Source organism: Salvia miltiorrhiza, chromosome 6, assembly GCF_028751815.1.
Source record: "Salvia miltiorrhiza cultivar Shanhuang (shh) chromosome 6, IMPLAD_Smil_shh, whole genome shotgun sequence".
NCBI lineage: Eukaryota > Viridiplantae > Streptophyta > Magnoliopsida > Lamiales > Lamiaceae > Salvia > Salvia miltiorrhiza.
The window spans coordinates 44,630,555-44,655,941 of NC_080392.1; the positions used below are offsets into that span (position 1 = coordinate 44,630,555).

General features: G+C 32.4%; 4 protein-coding genes across 4 annotated transcripts; all 4 read right to left on the reverse strand.

Moving 5' to 3' along the window:
- Positions 1 to 662: 662 nt before the first annotated feature.
- On the reverse strand, positions 663 to 3,728 carry LOC130989876 (pentatricopeptide repeat-containing protein At5g50280, chloroplastic). Its single transcript, XM_057914023.1, has 2 exons — positions 2,831 to 3,728; positions 663 to 2,132 (listed from the first exon to the last, which is right to left on the reverse strand). Exons 1-2 carry the CDS (start codon positions 3,649 to 3,651, stop codon positions 815 to 817), a joined length of 2,139 nt encoding a protein of 712 aa, XP_057770006.1. The 5' UTR covers positions 3,652 to 3,728; the 3' UTR covers positions 663 to 814.
- A 5,986-nt stretch (positions 3,729 to 9,714) lies between these two features.
- Positions 9,715 to 11,272, reverse strand: LOC130989878 (putative B3 domain-containing protein Os03g0621600). The gene is made up of 5 exons (XM_057914025.1): positions 11,165 to 11,272; positions 10,821 to 11,085; positions 10,400 to 10,456; positions 10,096 to 10,193; positions 9,715 to 9,994 (listed from the first exon to the last, which is right to left on the reverse strand). The coding sequence occupies exons 1-5, from the start codon at positions 11,231 to 11,233 to the stop codon at positions 9,731 to 9,733; spliced, it is 753 nt and encodes a 250-aa protein (XP_057770008.1). The 5' UTR covers positions 11,234 to 11,272; the 3' UTR covers positions 9,715 to 9,730.
- A 5,382-nt stretch (positions 11,273 to 16,654) lies between these two features.
- LOC130989879 (B3 domain-containing protein REM-like 1) lies at positions 16,655 to 18,054 on the reverse strand. Its single transcript, XM_057914026.1, has 4 exons — positions 17,891 to 18,054; positions 17,512 to 17,794; positions 17,247 to 17,365; positions 16,655 to 17,168 (listed from the first exon to the last, which is right to left on the reverse strand). Exons 1-4 carry the CDS (start codon positions 17,960 to 17,962, stop codon positions 16,917 to 16,919), a joined length of 726 nt encoding a protein of 241 aa, XP_057770009.1. The 5' UTR covers positions 17,963 to 18,054; the 3' UTR covers positions 16,655 to 16,916.
- Positions 18,055 to 22,931: 4,877 nt separating this feature from the next.
- LOC130989877 (B3 domain-containing protein At5g18000-like) lies at positions 22,932 to 24,558 on the reverse strand. The gene is made up of 6 exons (XM_057914024.1): positions 24,444 to 24,558; positions 24,089 to 24,356; positions 23,812 to 23,890; positions 23,600 to 23,646; positions 23,417 to 23,508; positions 22,932 to 23,259 (listed from the first exon to the last, which is right to left on the reverse strand). The coding sequence occupies exons 1-6, from the start codon at positions 24,513 to 24,515 to the stop codon at positions 23,002 to 23,004; spliced, it is 816 nt and encodes a 271-aa protein (XP_057770007.1). The 5' UTR covers positions 24,516 to 24,558; the 3' UTR covers positions 22,932 to 23,001.
- Between the last annotated feature and the right edge of the window lie 829 nt (positions 24,559 to 25,387).

Sequence of the window (25,387 nt, forward strand, 5' to 3'; positions counted from 1 at the left end):
CTATCGGGTCCCACTATGAATGATCTAAGTCATTTTATATGTTTCATGTAAAAGTGCATGTTTGGTAAGCCTTATAAGCCCAGATAATTAAATAATTTAGAGTTATCGATATGTTTAGTATCACATGTTATTAATCAAGAGGTTTCAGGATAAACTTATATCTCTATTTATCTTTGAAAAATAGCCTCACTTCACTCTAGAATCAAGATCCTATCTTATTTCTCTATTTATTTATCTTTGAAAATTATTCTCACTTCACTCCTGAGATAATTAATTTTAATCATACAGTAATTATTAATAATTATTATTCATTGTATTACTTATCTTATTTTTATCAATCAATCCATTTCCAATATGTATACCAAACAAGTGCACCTCAAGATCATATCCTAGTTTCCCTAAAATTTGAAATTACTTAGGATTCCTCGAAAATGATTATACATGACGCCATTTTTATCTCAACATTGAAATATATACATATGAAACAACTTAAACATGTATGTGTATAAAAGTAATTATTCTTGTTTTTCAAATCTACCAAAATTTCCATTCTAGGATTCCAGCGTGAGGTACTTGGAAAGTCCAAAAAAAGAATAGCATTACAACATAAACAAAAAAACTTCCAATTTCACCAGCCACTACTATTTTTTTCTTCAAAAAAATGAGACAAATGCAAAACTACTATACATAAGTGAACTCTGCATAAACAATATTCTACATAAGAATCCATTTTTAACAAGATCATAAACTCAAATTCCACAACAGAATTGAAGAGCTCATCACCTCATTATAGATGGAGCCACGGCACGTATGATCACCGTGAAGGCTGAGGAGGGCGAGGAGGAGGCGTCCGCAGCCCCTTCTTGGTCTTCCAGAATTCGTCTTTCTTCCCCTTCTTCTTCTCCTTCAGCAAGCCCGCGCTGGCTTTGATGATCCCCATCAGCGCGCTTTTGTCCTTCCTATTCTTGATCTTCGCCTTCACGTTCAAGATAGCTCTGAGCTTCTCGTATGACCTGGCATCGGGCACTTGGCGATTCTTCACCATCTGTTTGTGATAGTAGAACGCCCTGCTGAAGTCACGGACGCGGACATAGGCATATATCATCGTGGAATAGGTAACAGAATCGGGTTTCAGATTCAATGCGGCCATCTCCTTCAACAGCTGTGGCAGCTTCGACTCTTGTCCTCCCCTTGCGTATGCATTCATCAGCATATTATACGTCATCACAGTCGGATGGAAACCACGCTTCCCAAACTCATGCATCACGTCTCTTGCTTCCACATAATGGCCTTGCTTCGCGAATCCATCAACCAGAATGTTGAAAGTAACTCGAGTCCCTTCAACTTTATCCCTGATCATCATTTTCCAGATTTTCATGAGTGTTTCAGTGTCACCGGCACGTCTAAACGCATCAAGTAGAGCAGTATATGTTTCAATGGAGGGTTTTATTCCCTCTCTTAACATATCTTCAAAAGCCAAGTAAGCTTTCTCGTGCCAGCCACTAACCGAATAGGCATGGATAAGAGCAGTATACGAATGTGATGAGGGTTTGATGCCGACCCTTTTCATCCTCAAGAACGCATCTGCAGCCATGTCGCTCATTTTCTTCTGCCTTCCATAGGCGCTAATCAGACATGTGTATGATCTTACATTCGCCTCCAAACCGGCAGATTCCATTTCTTCAAGTAGTTTCTCGACAATCTCAGGTTGCATCCTTCTGCTATACGCATCCATCAAAATGTTATAAGTAGCAGCAGTCGGGGCTACTCCTTTTGCCTTCATCTCAGCAAAAAGACCTTCTGCCTCCTCGACATGGTTTGACTTACCATAAGCATCCATAATTGTGTTATAAATAACAGCATTAGAAGATATCCCCTTCTTTTCAAGTTCTGATTGGATAATCAGAGCCTCTTTCTTTAACCCCTCGTCACAGAACAATTTAATAAGTGCCCCCACGGCTTCTAAACTCCACTCGATGCCTTTCTGGTTCATCTTCTCAAAGAATTTCCACGCATCTTCAGCACTATCTCTGTTCTTCCTCATGACTGTGATCATGATAGAACTTGTTACGTGATCAGGCCGGATGTTACTTGCTTCCATCATCCCAAACAATGCCCAAGCATCATCATACCTTCCAGAAAAACAAGGTGTAATTGAAATATTATTAGCAAGTTCAATCACAAACAGTAAAACACTCAATCTCAAGGAATCAAGCAGACACAGAAAAAAGAGGTTTGTAAAAGGGCGAAGATGCGTGTGTACGCCAAATACAGCACGAGCAGACAAGCACTTTTTCACGGACATTAATGTTTGCACACGGATTACCCAAGGACAAATACATATACACATTCAGAACTCAGCACAGCAACAAACTTCAGAATGCACATAGAAATTAAAGACTAAACCGAGAGCATGAACCATACAATCTCGTATATAAGCATACACATCCAGAACATTAATGTAACTTCTGCAGAGCAAGCTGTTGACAGATTGTACGCAGAAATTAGAGACTAGCCGGAGAAAACAACCTATACATGCTTATAGATACATACACAGCCAAAACCACAGCGCAAGAAACAAATACACGATTAAGAAGAAGAAAACCACAACAAAGAACAAAAGTATAGCATTGATCCAATCTGCATTAAGAGCCAAACAGTAGAACTTAACCATACAACAGGAAAACTTGATCAAGCTCTAACACAACCACAACTAATAGTACAACATACAACATTGCATTGCAAAATCACCAAATTCTAAGACAGGATATCAGATTGAAAATACTAGGATAATGCAACTACACAATTTGATAAGCATGAATCCCAATACCTTCCACACGACATGAGCCCCGAAATCGCAGCATTGTAAAGACGAACATCTCTGAAGTGCGGATTCTGCTTGAAAGGCAGATTGCGGAACACCACCAACAACTCGTCCCCCTTCCCCGCCCGCCCCAGCACCGGAAACAGAGCTGAGCACGCCGTCGCAGTAACCAAATGCGGCTCTCTTAATCCAATCCACTCAAAGAAATACAAACAGCTCATCACCTCACCCTCCTTGCCCAACACTCTCAACACCTCCAGACACTCCTCCGCCCCTAATTTCCCTCCAAAATCACACCTTTCCAACGCCTCTCCCAACGTGACGTTCTCCGGTAACGCCCTCGCGATTTTAAGTATTTCCCCTACGATTCCCCCCTCCACTTCTGCTGGGGTCTCTGCAATTTTGTCAGATGATGCATCTAAATTATCTGTTTTGGATTTTGTTGCAGCTTCCGATTCTGGGTCATCGAGATTTGACGCCAGATGCCACGATGTTCTGCGGTTCTTTTGGAGGGAAATCCGGCCTTCTTGAGGCGGGTCCGGTTTTGAAGTTCGGGTCTTGAAGAATTTGAGAAGCGGGTCGTCGGAATCTTGGGTCTCTTCATCTTGGTCGGGAATTTGAGGTTGCTTAACTGATGGGGTTTGTAGGAAGGGAAGGAAAATCGGGGAAGAGGAGGAGGAAATGGAGAATTTTTTCCTGGGATTTTGGGGCGGTTTTAAGATTTTGCAGAGTTGAGGGGTAAGAAGGTGAGAAGGGTGCAACGAAGATGAAGAAGGAGAGGAAGAGATGGAGAGTTGACGGCGGAGGTTTAGGGGCGCGACCGCCATCTTTGAGTGTGTAAAGCTGAGCTGAGATTTGTAAGTTGCTCTCTTTAACCTCCTCTCTCTCTCTTTTTTTCTTTTCTTTTTTTAAACTCTTGCATGTACAAAATAATCTATATATTATGATTTATGATTTCATCTAATATAAATTAACATTATTTTATAGATTTTGAAATATTTCTTTTATAACTATAGTAAGTATTAAAATTGAACGATATGTTAAATAAATAAATATAAATAAATGTAAGATTCGTTAGTTAACAATTAATCCAAGATTGGTTAAAAATAAAAAAGAAAAAAACTAAAAAAAACATTAAAAATATAAGATTGGTTAGTTAACAATTATTGGTTAAAAAAACTAGAGTTAATTGCCTATAAATACACGAACTATACTCAAATTTTGGTTTTTGACCAAATCTATTTTTTTTTGTTAAAAAATACATAAACTTTATATTTTTGAAATTTGACCGGAGCCGAAAGTTCATCGGCTAATAAATTGATTATCTGAATTCTAATGGACAATTCGAAGGTACCGTTGGAAAGCTCTTAATGTTATCTTTCTAATGATATTTATATTGTTGGGTTTTGATAATCGAAAGTAGTAAAAAAAATGGCATGAAAGTCGAGGTCACGAAATTCTATATTTTTTCCTTTTTTCAACCATTTTCGGTTACCAAAACCCAACAATATAAGTATCATTAGAAAGACAACGTCAATAGCTTTCCAATTGTACCTTCAGATTGGCCATCAGAATTCAGACAATCAAGTTATTGGCCAACAAACTTTTGGGGTCTTGTCAAATTCCAAAAAATTAAAAGTTTATGTATTTTTTGACCAAAAAAATAGATTTGGTTAAAAACCAAATTTTGGATATAGTTTGTGTATATAGGCAATTAACCCAAAAAACTAAAATAAAAACATTATAAGATTGGTTAGTTAACAATTATTGGTTAAAAAAACTAAAATAAAAACATTAAAAAGATTAAAAATATAAGATTGGTTAGTTAACAATCCAAAAAAATAGATTTGGTTAAAAACCAAATTTTGGATATAGTTTGTGTATATAGGCAATTAACCCAAAAAACTAAAATAAAAACATTATAAGATTGGTTAGTTAACAATTATTGGTTAAAAAAACTAAAATAAAAACATTAAAAAGATTAAAAATATAAGATTGGTTAGTTAACAATTATTGGTTAAAAAAAACTAAAATAAAAACATTTGGTGACAGTGGGATTCAAACCCAGAGTATATATTGATACACATAATGATTTTAACACTGGTGAACCACTGCACCAAATCATCTTTGTGTACTACATTAATGAATTCAATTAATATATACGCGATTGGTGCGCTGGTCCCATATATGCAATACGATAAAATATAAAATTTGTAATTATTAGCTCAGTCCCTCTTCTTTTAAATACGTCATCCTCAAAGTGAAATTATATATTTAATTGGAGAAAAAAAAGTAGTAATATTTAGTTACTTTATTTATATGATCTATATTTTTGTACGTGACTTCAAATCCCATAGCTTTATAGAAAACATGTACACATAAACAGATTTGAATGCTCTACTCATTCAAGGGCAGAATTATTTGGTTTATTTTACGAGCTCCGTCACTAAGTACAATTAACAAGGAAAAAAAATTACTTGGTTCATTTAAGGGGTTAGTAGTGGTGCAGTATGAAACTCAAATTATAGTTAACAATTTATCCAAGATTGGTTCATAAAAAAAAATAAAAAAAATTAAAAAATCCATGGTTAAAAAAAAAAAAACATTAATTGGTTCATTTCATGAGCTAAGGGGTTAGTAGTGGTGCTCAAACTCAAATTATAGTTAGCAATTAATCCAAGATTGGTTAAAAAAAACATTAAAAAATCCAAGATTGGTTACTTAACAATTAATCCAAGATTGGTTCAAAAAATAACTAAAAGAAAACATTAAAAATCCAAGATTGGTTAAAAAAAACATTAAAAAGATAAGATTGGTTAGTTAATAATTAATCCAAGATTGGTTAAAAAGAAAAAAACTTAAAAAAAAACATTAAAAAAACTTTTAAAAAAACATTAAAAAGATAAGATTGGTTAGTTAACAATTATCAAATTATAGTTAACAATTAATCCAAGATTGGTTCATAAAAAAAAAAAAAAAAAAAAAAGATCCAACATTGGTTCGAAAAAAAACATTAATTGGTTCATTTCACGAGCTAAGGGGTTAGTAGTGGTGCTCAAACTCAAATTATAGTTAGCAATTAATCCAAGATTGGTTAAAAAAAAACATTAAAAAAATCCAAGATTGGTTAGTTAACAATTAATCCAAGATTGGTTCAAAAAATAACTAAAAGAAAACATTAAAAAATCCAAGATTGGTAAAAAAAAACATTAAAAAGATAAGATTGGTTAGTTAACAATTAATCCAAGATTGGTTAAAAAAAAAAAAAACTTAAAAAAAACATTAAAAATATAAAGAAAAAAACTTAAAAAAAAACATTTAAAATATAAGATTGGTTAGTTAACAATTATTGGTTAAAAAAACTAAAATAAAAACATTTGGTGACAGTGGGATTCGAACCCAGAGTATATTGATACACATAACGATTTTAACACTGGTTTTAACACTAGTGAACCACTGCACCAAATCGACTATGTGTGCTATATTAATGAATACAATTATTATATACGCGATTAGTGCGCTGGTCCCATTTATGCAATACAATAAAATATTATAAAATTTGTAATTATTAGGTCAGTCCCTCTTCTTTTAAATTGAAATCTTTTGTCTCCTGCTTCATCAAAACCAAATCTGACTCTATATTCAAACACGTAAAAAATATTACAGCCTCCTTTATTTTTTATAAAATATTAAATCCTCTTTATAATATCCAATTCATATTAATCCATTATTATCCTTTTGTGAATTTATTATTAGATATTACATGAGAGTACTTAATATAAGATGATTTTCTAAACATAATATTTACATATAAAATAAATTAAAATATAATAAAATCGACTTAATATATTTAAAATTAATTCGCATTGACATGTCAGCATTAGTTTTTTTATTGGTTCAACATGATAAAGTTATCTTTTTTTTATTAAATTAAGGACAATACAAATTGACTAATTAATTGATAAGCATTTGAGCTAGGTATATGCTTATTTATAGCTCTAGACGAGATGATTCTCAAAATTCATTTTTTGTATTTCAAACTTCATACCGAAATAATCTTAAAAAGTTAGAGGTGGTCTATCAAGTTCCACGAGACATACTCAGAACTCAGTTTTGGTTCCAAACAATATGATGCTCACAAGTTAGAAGTAGTTTGTCAAGTTTCAAACGAGATGATGCTCGTAATTTAATTCCGACCTTTAACCTCAAAAGTCAAAATGAGTGATGCTTAGCACTCAACTCCGATTTTCAAGCTCTAAATGACTGATGCTTGGAACTCAGCACCGTTCTATAAAAACTATGGACTGGATGTTGCTCACAAGTTGATGATTATGGTCTTTCAAGCTCCACATGAGATGACGCTCACAAGTCAGTTTAGTCTTACGAGCTCCAAATCAAATTAGATGTTGCTCACAAGCCAGTTCTTATTTTTCAAGTTGCATATGAGATTATCTTCAAAAGTTAGTTATATGTTTTCAAGCTGCAGATGGTGATACTCATAAATGAAATGTCGCGTTTCAAATTTCAAACAAGATGCTGATCGAAGTTCGACGTACAAAAGTCAAATGAATATTTCGAGTTACTGACAAGATGATGCTCACATATAAGATGTGGTCTTATTTCTTACATGTTTAAGATAATTATACTCATAGCTCACATATAATATTAGTAAATCTTTTCTATATACGATTAACAAGAAATATGATATATCAATACTCTAAAATCCCCAATCCCTCATCACCTTTTTTATGAAATTTCATCAAATGAAAACTTATATAAAAAGGGGCCATCTGTTCTAACTCCTAACAAAAAAAAAATGTTAATTGACGAAAATTATTTAAATTATTATAGTTTAAATTGTACCACTAATTTAATTTTGGCAAGTAAATTAATTTTAAAAAATCATATAAAGAACATTTCATATGTTATTACTCCCCCGTCCACGAAATGAGTACCTATTTTTGGACGACACATATTTTAAAAAAATGTATTGAGTGCGGTGTTACTGTTAGTGGAATAAGGTTTTCACTTTTTGAGGGTATTAATTAAAGAGTTGTGTGTGGTGCACTTGCTAAAAAAGAAAATGAGTACTTATTTTATAGACGGACTAAAAAAAATTATAAGTACTCATTTCGTGAACGAGGAGAGTACTATAAATATCATATAATAATAATAATAATAATTATAATATAAAGTGATTCTCCGTTGAATTTCGACGGGTTAGACACTAGTTTCAACATAAACGGATTTGAATGCTCTACCCATTCAAGGGCATAATTATTTGGTTTATTTTACGAGCTCCGTCACTGAGTACAATTAACAAGGAAGAAAATGACTTGGTTCATTTGCAGTATCAAACTCAAATTATAGTTAACAATTAATCCAAGATTGGTTCATCAAAAAACGGATTAAAAAATCCAACATTGGTTCAAAAAAAAAACATTAATTGGTTCATTTCACGAGCGAAGGGGTTAGTAGTGGTGCTCAAACTCAAATTATAGTTAGCAATTAATCCAAGATTGGTTAAAAAAAACATTAAAAAATCCAAGATTGGTTAGTTAACAATTAATCCAAGATTGGTTCAAAAAAGAACTAAAAGAAAACATTTAAAAAATCAAAGATTGGTAGATTGGTTAAAAAAAAACATTAAAAAGATAAGATTGGTTAGTTAACAATTATTGGTTAAAAAAACTAAAATAAAAACATTAAAAAGATTTGGTTAGTTAACAATTATTGGTTTAAAAAACTAAAAAAAAAAAAAAGAACTAAAAGAAAACATTAAAAAAATCAAAGATTGGTAGATTGGTTAAAAAAAACATTAAAAAGATAAGATTGGTTAGTTAACAATTATTGGTTTAAAAAACTAAAATAAAAACATTAAAAAGATTTGGTGACAGTGGGATTCGAACCCAGAGTATATATTGATACACATAATGATTTTAACTCTGGTGAACCCACGTCCCACTGCACCAAATCGACTTTGTGTGCTATATTAATGAATACAATTATTATATACGTGATTGGTGCGCTGGTCCCATATATGCAATACAATAAAATATAAAATTTGTAATTATTAGGTCAGTCCCTCTTCTTTTAAATCGAAATCTTTTGTCAGCTGCTTCATCAAAACCAAATCTGACTCTACATCCAAACACCTAAAAAATATTAAAGCCTCCTTTCTTTTCAACTTAAAAAATGTTAGGTTTCCATCACTTCATATGTATTAATTTCTTCTTCAGCTTTAATTTCTTTTCTGTCTCCAGACATTTCATGAAGACGTACACCAGTCCCAATTAGATTATTTGAGATTAAATCAGAAAATTGGCTTGCACGTAATTAATATCTCGATCGATTTATATTATCATAACTGAAAATATCAATTTTTCTTCATTTACTTTACCTCTTCAGTTAATATTACAGACCATTTGAGCATATATATTCCAGCTTTCACGCCATAAAATTACAATTAATAAGGGAAAAAAGAAGATCCATGCAATTAATCAATCCTACTAATTAACACAATATAATGAGCTAATTGTTAAAATAAGATCGTAAGTTTCAGCATTTTTTAGAAAGAGGACTATATATGTTACAGAAATTGAGAATGAGGACTATAGCTTCTATTACATTTGCACTCCTATTTCGGGTCGTGATGAAAGCTATAGTCCTCATTTTAATGTGTTAAATAGAAGTACTGTAAATATAAAAAATAGAAGCGATAGTCCTCATTTTCAAATTTCGTAATATATAATTTTCTTCCTGAAAAACACTAAAAATAACGGTCCTATTTTAACAAATTAGCTCCACTATAATCAATAGAACACTATATATAAATCATCTAATTAACAAAACCTTTAACCACATATTACATAAAATACATGATTCCCTTAATTTTATCGAAGAAAATTAAGGAAAGGGCGAAGCTTCCTTGACATAGATGACTTGATCGTCGGGGTTGAATTCAAAAGAGTAGCTTTCCCCCACCACTAAGCCATTGGCCACCCGGAATTGGCTCCAACCCGTGGCCAGGTCGACCCTCGAGTGCGGCGGCGGCCGCGCATCCACTGTGACGTGAAATACGCCACGGCCGCCGCCGTTGCCTACAAACTCCACCCTCACTTGGTTCTTCACCTTCATATTACTCGCGTCTGTGAACTCCTTAGGCAGATTCTGAACATGATATACAAACCAAATATAATCAAGATCATTTGATCAGCCCTTCTACTTTTCTTTTTTTCAATTAACTTCACCACATTAAGTTAGTATCTTACAATTCTATATCTCCGATGAGGATTCAGACAAGCTTCAAAGCAGAGTGGGTTGCCCTCTTTGACAACACAATTCATTCTGCTCGCCTTTGCTCCTTTTTCTTTTTTCAGATTTAAAAAGATAAAGAAAATTAATAATCTCAAAAACCACAACCACAAAACAAAACATCACCCACAAAGAATCAATCACTTACTCAAAATGTCAAGTTTCAGCACTGTGTGTGTGTTTTTCATTAAATATTTAAATGTACTATATATTTGCAAATTTCGATCAGATATTTGAGACATATATATATAGAAAGCTAACCTCTTTTCTTCTTGAGAGGCCGTACACTTCTCCTCTTAACCCCACTCTCATCAACATCTGTTTTATAACAATAAAATTACGCCAAATCATATCATCAATCACCGTTGTGCCGCAGTAATAGACAACAATATCTAAACACTGTTGTCTATTCTGTAATGAGCCTTTTTGAGTTGGTTGTCTATTGCCGCCTCACATAGACAACAACGGCGCAAACATGTTGTCTATAAGCTAATAGACAACGATTTGGTATTGTTGTCTATAGTTGCGGTCATAGACAACTAAACAACATTGTCTAATAGCGCAAAGACAGCAGTGTTTAAAACTTCGTTGTCTATATTACGTTGTCTATTTACGAACTTCTTGTAGTGAACGCTCGATGAATAAACAATCTTCGGAAGAAAAAAAAAAAGAAGAGTATTACCGGAGCTGATCGGAGAAGTTGCGCAGCCATTGCTTCGGTAAACGGAAACCTTGAAAGTTGATTCAGCCACGAAACGGAAAGTGAGGAAGTCGCGCTCACCAACTTGGTTGTCTGTCACGAATTCCGACCAACCATCTGTCATGTAAAAATCCGAATTCAAATGTTTGATCTTCACATCCCAAAGTGTTGGGGAATATTCAGTTTCTAGAACTACTGAATGCTGCACAGCTTGTCTGTATTTCATCATGAACTTCGTCGGTATACACTGCAATAATACATATCCGAATTTATCAATGAAGAAAAGAAAGAAATAAATGGATTGAAGATGAAGACAAGAAGAAGACCAGCTTGGAGGAGAAATCCCCGAGGCATAACTTCATGAAGGATGCACGTTGATATTCGGATCTTGGCATTCTCAATAATATTGAAATAGTTATTCATGATTATAGAAGCAAGGGATCTTAAATAGAGAGTTTAATTACTAACTTGTTTAAAATATACTCCCTCCGTCCCACCGAGCTTGAGTCGTATTCCTTTTCGGGTTGTCCCGTCGAGCTTGAGTCATTTTATTTTTTTAGCAAAAATTAGGCAATTTAAAGCACTAATTTACAAAACTAATTGCATCCTTAGCACCTTCTCTCTTTTACTTTATCACTTTATTAACTTCTATCTCTAATTTATCACTTTTATATTACACACTTAAAACACTAATATACAATTTCTTAATTCTCGTGCCCAAAAGAAACGCCTCAAGCTCAGCCGGACGGAGGGAGTACTGTTTTTATCGAATTTGATTTTGGGCCTATGGGCTTTCCTGTGTATTGAGAGTAGAAAAAGTGAATTCATATGTGTATTATGTTTATTTTGCTAATAAATTAGTGCAGGTGTGCATTACACACAATTCAATATTAATTTAATAATTTGCATAAATGAAATATATTAATTTGCATAAATGAAATATTGTACTAGTTGAGTAAATGAAGTATTTAATCATTTAAAATCGTAATTATTAGATATTATTTAGCGGTGGGATTTCAAAGATTGGAATATAATTTCACGAGCGAAGGAGTTGAGCGGTATCAAACTCAAATTACTTGGTTTCATTTAGTTAACAAACTCAAATTCACTAAATAATTGGTTTTATCAAATTGAAATCAAAATATGGATTGGCTCATTTGTAGCCCTAGCTCCGCCAAATGTTCTATATAAATACCTTTGTGTTATTATTATTTTGTTTTAGCACGAAAAAATTACTCGTTTTTTTTTTTAATTAACAGTATTAAATAAAAAAAATTTAAAGAGCGCGCCACAGGGGACTCAAACCCAAAGGTGCAGTGGCCTTAGACATTAACATTATGCTTACTACTTGACCAACACACGCACACAAAAATTACTCATTTATCTCCAACGATAGTTGCTAATTTAATTTATTACAATATTGCTTTGTTTATTATGGCTCATCGTAGGTTCTTCGTTCCATATGATCTTTTTTGCCTGCACTAAAAATCTTTTTTATTGTATAAAAATAAATGATAAATTATACTCCCTCAGTCCACCAATCAACTACCCATTTGATGGTCGGCACGGAAACTAAGAAAGCTGAAAAAAGTGGTGTAAAAGACTAAAAGGGTAGTGTCAATATATTTTGATTACTTTTGCTAATCTTTCAATAGCTATTTGACATTATTTTAATGCCTTGACTTATTAAAGTGTTCTTTTTTATTTTTTATTTATAAGCTATTTCTTTCTTTTTTTACTCTTTAATTAAATATACTGAAAACTGGAAAACAAATAAATTGAAAATTCGAAAATAAATAAACTGGAAATAAATAAATAAATAAATAAACTGAAAATTCGAAAATAAATAAATAAATTAGTTAAAAACTGGAAATAATTTTTTTAGAAAATAAATAAACTTAAATTCAAAAATAAATAAATAAATTGAAAATTCAGAAAATAAATAAACTGGAATAAAATAAATAAATAAACTGAAAATTCGAAAATAAATAAATAAATTAAAATCTGGAATTTTTTTTTTTTACAAAATAAATAAACTTAAAGTTTGAAAATAAATAAATAAACTGCAAATTCAGAAAATAAATAAAATGGAATTAAATAAATAAATAAACGGAAAATAAATAAATAAACTAAAAATTCAAAAAATTAATAAACTGGAAATAAATAAATAAACTTAAAATTCAAAAATAAATAAAATGGAAATAAATAAATGAATAAATAAACTGGAATTAAAATTTTCAGAAGATAAATAAATAAATAAACTGAAAACTGAAAAAATAAATAAACTGGAAATAAATAAATAAACTGAAAATTTGAAAATAAATAAACTGAAAATTCAGAAAAATAAATAAAATGGAAATAAATAAATGAATAAATAAACTGGAATTAAAATTTTCAGTAAATAAATAAACAAACTGAAAATTGAAAAATAAATAAATTGGAAATAAATAAATAAACTGAAAATTCAAAAATAAATAAACTAAAAATTCAGAAAATAAATAAACTAGAATTAAATTTTTTAGAAAATAAATAAATAAATAAATTGAAAATTCAGAAAATAAATAAACTGGAAACAAATAAATGGATAAATAAACTGGAATTAAAAAATTCAGAAAATAAATAAACTGGAAATAAATAAATAATCTGAAAATTTGAAAATAAATAAACTGGAATTAAAATATTCAAAATTTCGAATTTTCAGAAAATAAATAAATAAATAAATAAACTGAAAATTTAAAAATAAATAAACTAGAAAATAAATAAACTGGAATTAAATAAATAAATAAACTGAAAATTCAGAAAATAAATAAACTTAAAATTCGAAAATAAATAAACTGAAAATTCAGAAAATAAATAAACTGGAATTAAAATTTTCAAAAAATAAATAAATAAATACATTGAAAAATGGAAAATAAATTTTTTTAGAAAATAAATAAACTGAAAATTCAAAAATAAATAAATAAATATACTGAAAATTCCGAAAATAAATAAATTGGAAATAAAATTTTCCGAAAATAAATAAACTAGAAATTTAAAATATCCTACTCCATTTAATTAACATCAAAATTGGATTAAGTAGACAGGTAATGGTAGAGTGTGGTGGGTCCAATTGGTAAAGTGTAGTAATTGAAAAAGTAAGGAAGGGTATATATGTCCAAAAAGCAGAGTAGGTAGTTAATTGGTGGACAAAATTTTTGAGGCAAATGGGTAGTTGATTGGTGGACGGAGGGAGTAAATGACATTGTTAATACACACAAATGATATATTCTTCCGGATGAAACAATAAAATGATACTCTCTGTACCAATTCAATAGGTCATGTTTACTTATTTAGACGTCTCAATTCAATAGGCCACTTCTTAAAATCGAAATATTCATACATAACAAACACTCTCACACACTCATTATTTACCCCAAATGTCATTGTGGCCCACACAAAATAATCTCTTCTTTCATTCAAAAAATAATACTCCCTCCGTCCCGGCTAAGACGCTACATTTGCTCTTCGGCACGGGATTTAAGGAGTTGTAGATTAATGTTTTAAGTGTGTAGTAATAAAGTGATAAAGTAGGAGAGAGAAAGTAATATAAAGTAAGAAAGAGAAGATAATAAAGTGATAAAGTAGGAGAGAGAATGTAATAAAGTGATAAAGTAGGAGAGAGAATGTAATAAAGAAATACTTAATTAGTGTTAATTAAGTGTTTAAATTCCTTATTTTTGCCAAATATAGAAATGTAGCATCTTCGTTGGGACGGCCCAAAAAGGAATATGTAGCATCTTGGGCGGGACGGAGGGAGTATATTTATTTCCCTTTCCTACTTTTTTTACAAATTTACCCTGAAAAAGTACTTTCTATCTCCTATTTTATTATAAATCATTTATTTTTTCTTAATATCAGTGTCCGAACAGAGAGGGTAATTCACAAATGATACATCACAAATAACACGTTTAATAACAAAAAATGATACTTATAATATATGTAAATGATACTTCGTAAATGGTATTTTTATAAAAATAACTTGTAGCTAGTATATATATTACAAACAATATTTTTAATAAAAAAAATGATACTTTTAATCCATGCAAATTATACTTTCGAATGGGTCAAAAATGATAACAAATGATACTATAAAATATTGAAAATTAAAAATTAAAAAGTGGATTATTTTTTATTTTTGCAAATGATACTTTTAATAACAGAAAATAATATTTTTGATAAAAAAAGTACGACTCATATTTCATGAGACGAAGGGAATATTAATTTAGAGCGCACCATGTGCCTCTTTTGTAAATCAAATCAAAATCTTTTGTCTGCTGCTTCCATCAAAATCAAATCTCCGACTGTATCCAAAGACGTCAAAAACGTTACAGGCTCTTTGTTTTTCAACTTAAATAATGTTAGGTTTCCATCGCTTCATATTTATTCTGATAGCTAGCAATTGAGTGGGTTCACATTAATTAATTTCTTCCTAGCTTTCTTTTATGTTTGGAGACATTTCATGAAGATGTATGTACTCGATCGAGTCCCACACAGATTTGTGGTTTAATCAGAAAATTGGCTTGTAAATTTTGTTCATTTAATTACTTTCTCCCTCTCAATAAAAAATTACAGATAATTAGTACTCCCTCCGCCCCACTGTATGTGAGACCTTTTTTTTGGACATGAAAATTAAGAAAAATGTATTATGTTCGTAGGTGAAAAAATGAAAATGTGTTTAAAGGGTAAATTAAATCTTTATCAAAAAAGGAAAGAGTCTCACTTACAGTGGGACACCTTAAATAGAAAGAGTCTCAGATAAAGTGGAACGGATGAAGTATTTGAGTACATATGAAGTTTCCAGCTCTAGGCCATAAAAAAAAGTACAATTAACAAGGGAGAAAATTACTTGGTTCATTTCACGAGCTAAGGAGTTGAGCAGTATCAAACTCAAATTACTTGGTTCATTTAGTTAACAAACTCAAATTCACTAAATAATTGTTTTTATCAAATTGAAATCAAAATAGATTGGCTCATTTGTAGTCCTAGCTCCGCCTAATTTTCTATATAAGAACCTTTGTGTTATTATTATTTTGTTTTAATACGGAAAAATTACTCATTTATTTCCAATGATATTTGCTAGTTTAATTTAGTGTTAACAGGGTAAAAATGTCATCTTGATTAAGTTAAAATTAAAAATGTCCTATGTCATAAAAAAAAAACTTGAGCTTATTGCCAATTCACCGTGGAGGGGCGCCTCCTTGTAGCGTCTCCTACTGAAGATGCTCTAATCAGACTAGGCGAGTCATGACATATTCATGTGTTATAAATTATTATAAGAAAATAAAAAATAAAAAAATGAAAAAAATATCATATTTTAGTGGTCTTTTTTTTTATATATAATCTCATGTTCTCTAAAATGAAAAAAATAATTTACTATCACATTAATACCATATAATAATATTATCATGAGAATGTTTCGGTAAAGATTATCCATCCTTAACTATATATGAAAAGAGTACATACGTTTTTCACACATTTTCTACTCTTTTCATATATAGTTTTCTTTTTTAGGAAAAAAAAAACCGACCACTAAAATATGATTAAAAAAAACCCCTATATATGAAAAGAGTAGAAAATGTGTGTACCCTTTACTAGGTGTATATACTCTCTATGATGAGGAGCACATATAATTTCGAAATAAGATTCCATCTTTCTCATCTCCCCTCAACTCAAAATTCTAGAATGTGCTTCCAATATTAGCAATTCCATATTAATTCATTTGGAAATTATATCCAAGCCTTGATCTCATTGTGTAAGAATCCCCACAACCTTCCCCATTAATTCAAACAAAGTTTATTAACAATTCCAAACATAGTATATAATATTCACACAAAATTCCAGTTACAAAAAGAAAGCAGCCACATTAAGTAGCTAGTAAATCATCTTTCCATACACACACACATATATGATCCGTATACATTTGTATGCAACTAATGCTACAAAAGCAAAAACAACATAAGCTGCAGTTAACTAAGAAGAAATGAAGTAGGGCAGCTTCGTCGGCATCACCATCACCATAACCATAACCATCTGCATTTCTTAATTCAGTCTCTTGACATGGATGACTTGATCGTCGTCACTCTTCATCTCAAACGAGTAAACTCGATCATAACGTAAGCCGTTCGCCACCCGGAAGTCGTACCAGCCCTTGCCGAGGTCCACCCTGCCCGTTTTCTGCGGCCGAAGCGCCGCGGCGAAACATCCGCCGCCGCCATGCCGCCCTTCGTACTCCAATCTCACTCGCTTCCTCGCTTTCATTTTAGCCGCCTTCGAGAACGGTTTTGGAAGCATCTGAATCCATCAAAATCAATTATCAGATTAATCATCACAGCTTTAATTATAAATTCTATCATTAACGGAGCATCTTACAATTCTTGATTTGTGAAACGCCCGCAGATGAATCTTGAAGTAGAGTGGGTTGCTCTCTTTCGAATTCTCATTTCTCTCAGATGTGGCCACGTCATTTGCTCCTTTTCTCACATATAAACCTGAAATTAAACCATCTACTCATTAATCTCAACAACAATAACAAGAGCAACCCCCCCCCCCCAACCCAACCCAACCCACAATTTTCTACATAAAATAGAAACGATATCGCTGACGGAGGGAGTATATATATTAACGGAGAACTAACCGTAGGCATTCAACTCAACCGGTGGAATCTCCCTTTTCCAACAGCTAGTTTCATAGATGACGACATTCAACTCGGATTTCGCAACCACGGAGAAAACCAGAAATTCTCCGAGTTTGAGAGCAGCATCTTCCGCAAACTTCCCCCAACCATTCGTGAAGCAAAACAAGCCATCATCCATTCGCTCCACTCTCACATTCCATCTTCTTCCAGAATCATCCACTCTCAGCTTCACATTTGCAGGCAGAGTTAACTCATATTTTCTCAAGAAATGAGGCGGCATACGCTGCATCCATCAATACCATTTTGAATCAATCAATCCAAACCAACAACTTCATAATGAATTAATATATAATATATGAGTATCATATGGCTTATTTACCAGTAGCTTACGGAAATCCATGTTGCTGAGAACCTTGAAAAACGAAGGCTTTTCCTTTGATCTCCAAGACATTGTTGTCTTCTCTCTTCAACTCCTTTTGATTTCAATACATGTTTTTGAGCTGCGAGAGTTGATCGAATATTTTTTCCTTCTAGCTTCTGTTAAGGGAGTAGATTCCAGATCATTAATATGGAGTTGCACAGTTTTTGCAACTAAATTATTAATGCTTTTCAAAATCTGGCGTGGGTTCATTTATTTGCTAGTTACCAATTACGGAGTACTATTTACCCATCAATAATGCTATTTGGACAAAATTTGTCCCGAGAAAATATGATTAAATACTTTATAAAATAAATTTATTTAAAAAATTTGGTTCAAAATAAAATAGGATTTAACTAGTTTTATTGTTTTCTTTATATTGTAATTTTTTGTATTTTTTTAATAACCAACTTTTTAATTATTAATTTTAAAGTACACAAACTACAAATAAAATAATAAAAAATGATAAAAAAACATTACGAAAAAAGCTACAATATGAAAAAAAATAATAATAAAACTAACTAAATCTTTTTAAAACTTGAATCAAAATTTATAAATAAATTAAGTTTTAAAAGTTTTTAACTTAATTTTTGTTTGGACAAATTTTTGTCCACATAGCACTACTCTTTACCAATAGTTTATTTACAAAATATTAAAATTAAATTCAAAACTTCGTATGTAATGTGAGTGTAATAGATATCGTGTGTAACTTATAGTGAAATAGACCTTCAAATATATATAAAGCCATTTCCTATATACTGCCTCCATTTTTTATTAAGTGTTCCCAGCCGTCAAAATACACATACCAATAAAATAAGATATTTTACATTTGTAACCTTAGTAATTGTCATAATAAATGCACATATACAACTAATTATTACATTCCTACAAGTATTAAATAAGGATAAAATAGGAAAAATATCATAAATATACTCTCAAATTTTGAAATGGGACACTTATTGAGAAACAAAAAAATGAGCTAAATGAGACATTTATAAAAAATCGGAGGGAGTATAATAAATATATATTCCCTCCGTCTCGTATATATAAGCTGTTTTTTTCCGGATGACCCATTTATATAAACTTTAATTAGTGAAAGACTCTTGAACCCTAGTGTCTGATAGATCGATAAAAATATTGGGTGACCACGTGTTAGTCCATTTAACTCAGTGAAACTCTTAATTTATGTTATTAGCGTTTCGATGGGTTAGAAAGAATTTATATATCCTATTCTATTGTGTTCATTAGATTAAGGGAATTCTTAGCCTAGTGAATCCAAATTGCAAATTAATTACAAATTAATAATTTTATACAAATCATCAACTACAAATCTCTTGTAATTTACAGTATTAATATCTCGTGGAGTCCACGTGATAGAAGCATAACATATGTTCTCATTTTGAATAATTACTTTCATGTCCCCAATATTAATTAGATTACAAACTTCCATCAACACTTTCATTTTGGACATATATAGCTTGATATATATGAAGACCAAATTGTGGTATTTTCTATTTTGCTATACGGGCCATAATGTAGGAATCTCATTCCTAGATATTGACAATATATATTTTGGAGTAAGCTAGATTTTTTGTATACTTGGGGTGTGTTTGTTTTTTATCCCTCTAAATGGATGGATAATATAATGAGGTATAAACTTATCACTTAAAGTGGGGACCACATTTATTGTATCTTATTTGATTTGAAGGATAATATATTTATCAACTCCTTATAATTAGGTGGCATAACATTATACCACTCTCTCTTAGGTATAAAGTATTCATTTTCCAAGGGATAAAGGGTTGCCCGAAAAATTGTACAGCCTGCCCGAATTATTTTATACATCAGAGCAAACGAAGTATAAGGTGGTAAATGTAGTTTGTGCCTTCCTTATACCTCAAAGCAAACACACCCTTCATGTATACGTAATTAAACTCAAAACACTTAATCAATATATATCCAATTTCTATATAGGGAAAAGGTGCAGATTGGCCCCCGAAGTAGTAACCCCTATAGCGTATAACCCCTCTTACTCACTGTGTGTGCAACTAAACCCCTGAACTCCGAGAAAAGGGTGCAAATTCCCCCCTCTAACTAACGGCTGTTAACGACGTTAGGTCAGAGGGGGGAATTTGCACCCTTTTCTTGGAGTTCGGGGGTTTAAATGCACACACAGTGACTAAGGGGGGTTTTACGCTACAGGGGCTAATCTGCACATTTTCCCTTTCTTTTTTTTTTTAATTATCTCTCATCTATCTTTTCTCTAAAAAAGTCACGCACAAAAAAACAGGGAGCCCTCCTCCTCCAAAATCTGATCGGCGCCGCCGCTGATTCAAGCTCCGGCGAGGCCAGGCGAGGCTAGCCGAGGGCGCTGCCTCTTTCCCTCTCTCCTGGGCCCTAAACCCCGGAGCTCTCTCGGCTGCATGCGCTCAATGTCAAGGGCGAGCCCTAATTTCCCCCTTCCGTCCGAAATTGCCGCCGCGATATTCGACAAACCGGCCGCCTACCGCCAACGACACCCACCGCATGCTCTCTATCTCAATCTGTGACAGATCGCGAGCCCTAGCTTTTCTCGATGAGGAGTCGCCTCTTTCTCTCAAATAAGGCGAAATCGCCGCCACCGCTGCTAAAAGGCCAGTGCAGCCGCACCCGGCCGGAGAGCCGCCTTCTGCTCGATTCTCCTCTAAAGAGGACGAAGGATTGAACCTTAGCACCGGCCTGCCTCCACCGCTCGAATTTTGAACGAAGAGGGCCGCGCATGCTCCCCATCACCACCGGCTGCTCTCTCTCAAACTTGCGATCGTCCTCTGTGCTTTGCTTCAACAAAAGACAACGCGAAGGTCGCCCCCAAATCACACCGCAGAAGCAAGCCAACCGTCTTAAAGCTTCGCGAGTTTGTGATGTTTGGCAAAGCGTCGGCGCCATCGCCAAATTTGACGCCTCTCACAATGTAACGATCATAACCTCTTTATTTTCGCTATTTCTATATAATGTCGATTTGATTGGAGTTGGAATTGGAATAATTGTTTGTGTTGCTGATAAAAGATGATCCAACAACTTGGTGATTCAACCACCGTTAGCGGCGGTACAGTGGCCGAGAGAGAAAGAGGGCTGAGTGAGAGAGATGAGAGTTAATTAAAAAACAAAAATGGTGCAGATTAGCCCCTATAGCGTAAAACCCCCCTTAGTCACTGTGTGTGCAACTAAACCCCTGAACTCCGAGAAAAGGGTGCAAATTCCCCCCTCTGACCTAACGTCGTTAACAGCCGTTAGTTAGAGGGGGGAATTTGCACCCTTTTCTCGGAGTTCAGGGGTTTATTTGCACACACAGTGAGTAAGAGAGGTTATACGCTATAGGGGCTACTACTTCGGGGGCCAATTGCACCTTTTCCCTTCTATATATATGAATGGAATTCATCTTTGATAAATTTTCTATTACATCGAACAAACAATAGAAGAACTCTTTTCCAAAAAAGTTGGTGTATGTGATTTATTGCTTAGTTCCAAGTTTTGTAAAAATCTTTTGTCATCATTAAAACCAGATCTCAAACTCCTACTCTCAAAGAAGTCAAAAATATTAATTACTTCTTTCTTTTCAACTCCGCCGATACATTTCCATGTCTTAAATTGTGCAACAACCCCTAACGTTATCCTACCCACACTGCCACACATCATATTTTGCCACTAATTAAAATACCCCAAAGTTGATATATACGCCATTTATAACCATTTACAATATACATTAATATCCATACGCACTACTGAAATTAATAAGTTTTCCTAAATTTTGACCCACATTTTGATAAATAAAAAGTTACTGAAATTAACCATGATTAATGATAGTTAATATATAATGATAATTTAAAATCAATTTGCTTTAATTTGGACTAATGAATGAAATAGTTAAATAGATAAGGGAAATTTTGGTTTCAAAAGCTAAAACAACAATTACAATGAAAAAAAATTGAAAAGTCTAAACACGATTTATAAATTGAATAGATCAAATATTATTTGTCTAAATCAATGACGAAACATATTTGTAACACTAATCAATAAATATATATTCACACACTAGAACTCTAATAAGTCATAAAATAGATCAACGTAGCAAAAAAGTTTAATTATTCAAAAACTAATGGATTATGGATGCTAAGTTGTTAACCAAAAAAAAAAAGAATAATTGAAAACAACCAACTTTAACAAATATAATATTCTATTCAATAAATTAAAAGAAAAAAGAGGAAGAACTCAATTTTCTCGCCGGCTTGATTTTGTATGGAAAGAAAACAAGTAGAAAAGAAAGGACAACTGCCTCTATTTTTAATACGAGGTTATGGCCATAAAATACATGAATTTTGAAAAAAATTGTAATTTTCACTTGAACTTTCAATTAAGTCAAAAAATACACAAATTTATTTTCTTATTGCAATTTTAGTTGACAGTCGAAATTAAGTCAAATATATTAATTTTTGCCTTCTTAGACCTCTAAGCTTCTAAAGTACTCCTCAGAAGTTAAACCAACATCAGGTGAACTTCCGACTGCCAACTAAGCTTTAATTTCGTCGAAAGTCAAACTCAGGTAAAAATTGCAACAAAAATATAAATTCATGTATTTTTTCGCCTAATTGAAAATTCAAGTGAAATTATAACTTTTTCCAAACTTCGTGTATTTTCTGGCCATGGCCCATGCATAACCCCTTTTAAAATTTAACACTTGTTTATTATTTTTTCTTTTTTACTTTTATATCTTTAGCTACTAAAAACGTGTTAAACAATTTCACTATATTCAAAATATTTATAATCCCTGCTAAAAAGTGAAAATTCAGACTACTTTTTAATAATAACCCAAAATTAATTTGCAGGTTCATAGCATAGTTTACAAGGAAAGCAGAACAGAAAGATCCATGCAAGTGGCAGTCCCATGCATATTTAATGCCTACTAACTCAATACAAAAACTACCCAAATCATTCATAATACTTTGAGACACAAAAACTACCAAAATCATTCATAAATACCAGAATTTTATAAGCTTTTTTTTACCATAGATCACTCATGCAAAGTAAACGCTTCCTCATTCTGACGAATCTACTTGGTTGACATAGATGACTTGATTGTCGGGATTGAACTCGAAAGAGTAGGTTTTACCGAACTCTACCCCATTTTCCACTTGGAATTGCCTCCAGCCTCTTCCCAAGTCAATTCTATACATCTGCGGCCGAGGATAGACCGCGACGACACGAGATACGCCGCGGGGGTTGCCGACATACTTCATCCTCACTTGCGTTCTCACCTTCATATTACTCGCCACCGAGAACTCCTTAGGAAGAGTCTGAACATCAGAAAACCACAAATTAATTTAAAAGTATGTGGAAATCTATTAAAATCCTGAACGAATACACCCCCTAAATGTAAGATTTTCATAACTTAAATAATTTGTATGATTAGCAATCATCTTTAAATTAATATTTCGAGATACATTATCTTACAAATAATGATCTGTGATGCGTCTTCAGCAACCTCTCAAAGCAGAGTGGATCGCTCTTCTTGGAATAACCATTTCTTTTATAAATGCCCTTTACTAAACATATAATTAATATCAGTGTTTAATTAAACTCCAAAAAATAAACATATATAGAGCTTGCCAAAATTAAAAAATAAAAAAAAATAACCTTGGGATTTCACTTCAACCCTCGAACGGCGACTGGGTGGAATCTCCCTTTTCGTAACAAAAAAAAAAACAAAACAAATTAAACTCATCATTACTATCTGAGAATAACCAAGAATTTTGCTCAATATATATTCTTGCAAATTTTGTTTCAAACACTAATTAATCCAGAATAGCCATGCAGAATACTAATTCTTTAGGTTAATATATATATACAGTGTGGTCTCTCTTTTTATGTTGAGAGGTGGCCTTCCTCTTCCCCACTTAATCCCACTCTCAGTTTCATCTCCTCCACCTGTTTGATGAAAAACAAAAACAAAAATTAAAATAGGACCGCAACCTTCAGTATTTTCTAAAACGAGGACGATATGTTACAGAATTTTAAAATAAGGACTATATATGTTACAGAATTTGAAAATGAGGACTATAGCTTCCATCACACGGCCGATAAAGAAAGTGAAAAAATTGCAGATAAAGAAGAAGAAGAAGTAACCGTGGGTTGGAATCTCCCTCTCACAGCAGCTAGTTTCATAGATGACAACATTAAACTCGGATTTCGAAAGCAACGAGAAAACCAGAAATTCTCCCAAGTTGAGAGCAGCATCTTTCGCAAACTTCTCCCAGCCATTGGTGAAGCAAAGCAAGCCATCATCCATTGGCTCCACTCTCACATTCCATCTTCTTCCAGAATCATCCACTCTCAGCTTCACATTTGCAGGCAGAGTTAACTCATATTTTCTCAAGAAATGAGGCGGCAAACGCTGCATCCATCAATACCATTTCGAATCAATCAATCCAAACCAACAACTTAATAATTAATTTATATATAATATATGAGTATCATTTACCAGTAGCTTACGGAAATCCTTGTTGCTGAGAACCTTGAAAAATGAAGGCTTTTCCTTTTTTCTCCAAGACATTGTTGTCTTCTTCTCTCTTCAACTCCTTCTGCTTTCAATAAATATGTTTGAGTTGATAGTAGATTTCTTTTCTCCCTTACTTAAAAGGGAGTAGATTTCAGTTCATTAATTTGGTGCTGCACAACTTTCGCAACTACATTATTAATGGTTTTTAAAATCTGGCCTGGGTTCATTTATTTGCTGCGTTTGATATTGGCTAATACACTGTATTAGCTAATTTAGTACAGATTAGTCTAGTGTTTGGTATTATTTAGTAATAATGCGGATGATCCGGTTTAATCCCACGGCCCAGTATTATTAATCCAGATTTCTTAGGATTAATAATACAACCTCCCCCTAGGATTAACTTAAACCAAGATATTCTGTATTTAGCCATGATAGCAAACACCAACTCAATATTAATAATCTGTCATTATCCATGCTAAATATCCTGGTTACAAATTATCATACATAATCCTTTACTGAAAACCAAACGATTAGTGACCAATTTAATTATTTTCAAAATATTAAAATTAATTTTCAAAACTTCATATATAAATGTGAGTATATATAATTAGCATGCCGGCCGCTAGTAGCTTGGTAATTGACCTTGAAAAATAAAGGCTTCTCGTTTGATTTCCTAAACGTTAATTAATTTCTATAAATTGTTGAAGACATTTTTGAAGACGTTAATTGGAAGCTTTTTTGTGGTCAGTAAACACAGAAATATGAACAATATTTTCTAATTCTACGTACATGTGTTGTTGTTACATAATGCGTTACATAGATTTATAATATTATTCAATAATATTATCATATACTAATACAAGAGACATACATAAATAAACATATATATAGAGAGAGAGAGAGAAAGGTTCGAGAAGGATCCTTAA

What these genes read in the sequence shown, in the direction of transcription:
- LOC130989878 (XM_057914025.1), bottom strand. Translation starts at nt 11,233, where the DNA reads ATGCCAAGATCCGAATATCAACGTGCATCCTTCATGAAGTTATGCCTC. An exon ending in GCCTCTCAAGAAGAAAAGAG is followed by an intron (nt 10,194 to 10,399) that starts GTTAGCTTTCTA and finishes ATCTGAAAAAAG; the next exon opens with AAAAAGGAGCAAAGGCGAGC. An exon ending in CTCATCGGAGATATAGAATT is followed by an intron (nt 9,995 to 10,095) that starts GTAAGATACTAA and finishes TATCATGTTCAG; the next exon opens with AATCTGCCTAAGGAGTTCAC.
- LOC130989879 (XM_057914026.1), bottom strand. Translation starts at nt 17,962, where the DNA reads ATGTCTTGGAGATCAAAGGAAAAGCCTTCGTTTTTCAAGGTTCTCAGC. An exon ending in TGGATTTCCGTAAGCTACTG is followed by an intron (nt 17,795 to 17,890) that starts GTAAATAAGCCA and finishes TGATGGATGCAG; the next exon opens with CGTATGCCGCCTCATTTCTT. An exon ending in GGTTGAGTTGAATGCCTACG is followed by an intron (nt 17,366 to 17,511) that starts GTTAGTTCTCCG and finishes GTTTAATTTCAG; the next exon opens with GTTTATATGTGAGAAAAGGA.
- LOC130989876 (XM_057914023.1), bottom strand. Translation starts at nt 3,651, where the DNA reads ATGGCGGTCGCGCCCCTAAACCTCCGCCGTCAACTCTCCATCTCTTCC. An exon ending in GGGCTCATGTCGTGTGGAAG is followed by an intron (nt 2,133 to 2,830) that starts GTATTGGGATTC and finishes TTTTTCTGGAAG; the next exon opens with GTATGATGATGCTTGGGCAT.
- LOC130989877 (XM_057914024.1), bottom strand. Translation starts at nt 24,515, where the DNA reads ATGTCTTGGAGAAAAAAGGAAAAGCCTTCATTTTTCAAGGTTCTCAGC. An exon ending in GAGGGAGATTCCAACCCACG is followed by an intron (nt 23,891 to 24,088) that starts GTTACTTCTTCT and finishes TTCATCAAACAG; the next exon opens with GTGGAGGAGATGAAACTGAG. An exon ending in GGTTGAAGTGAAATCCCAAG is followed by an intron (nt 23,509 to 23,599) that starts GTTATTTTTTTT and finishes TTATATGTTTAG; the next exon opens with TAAAGGGCATTTATAAAAGA.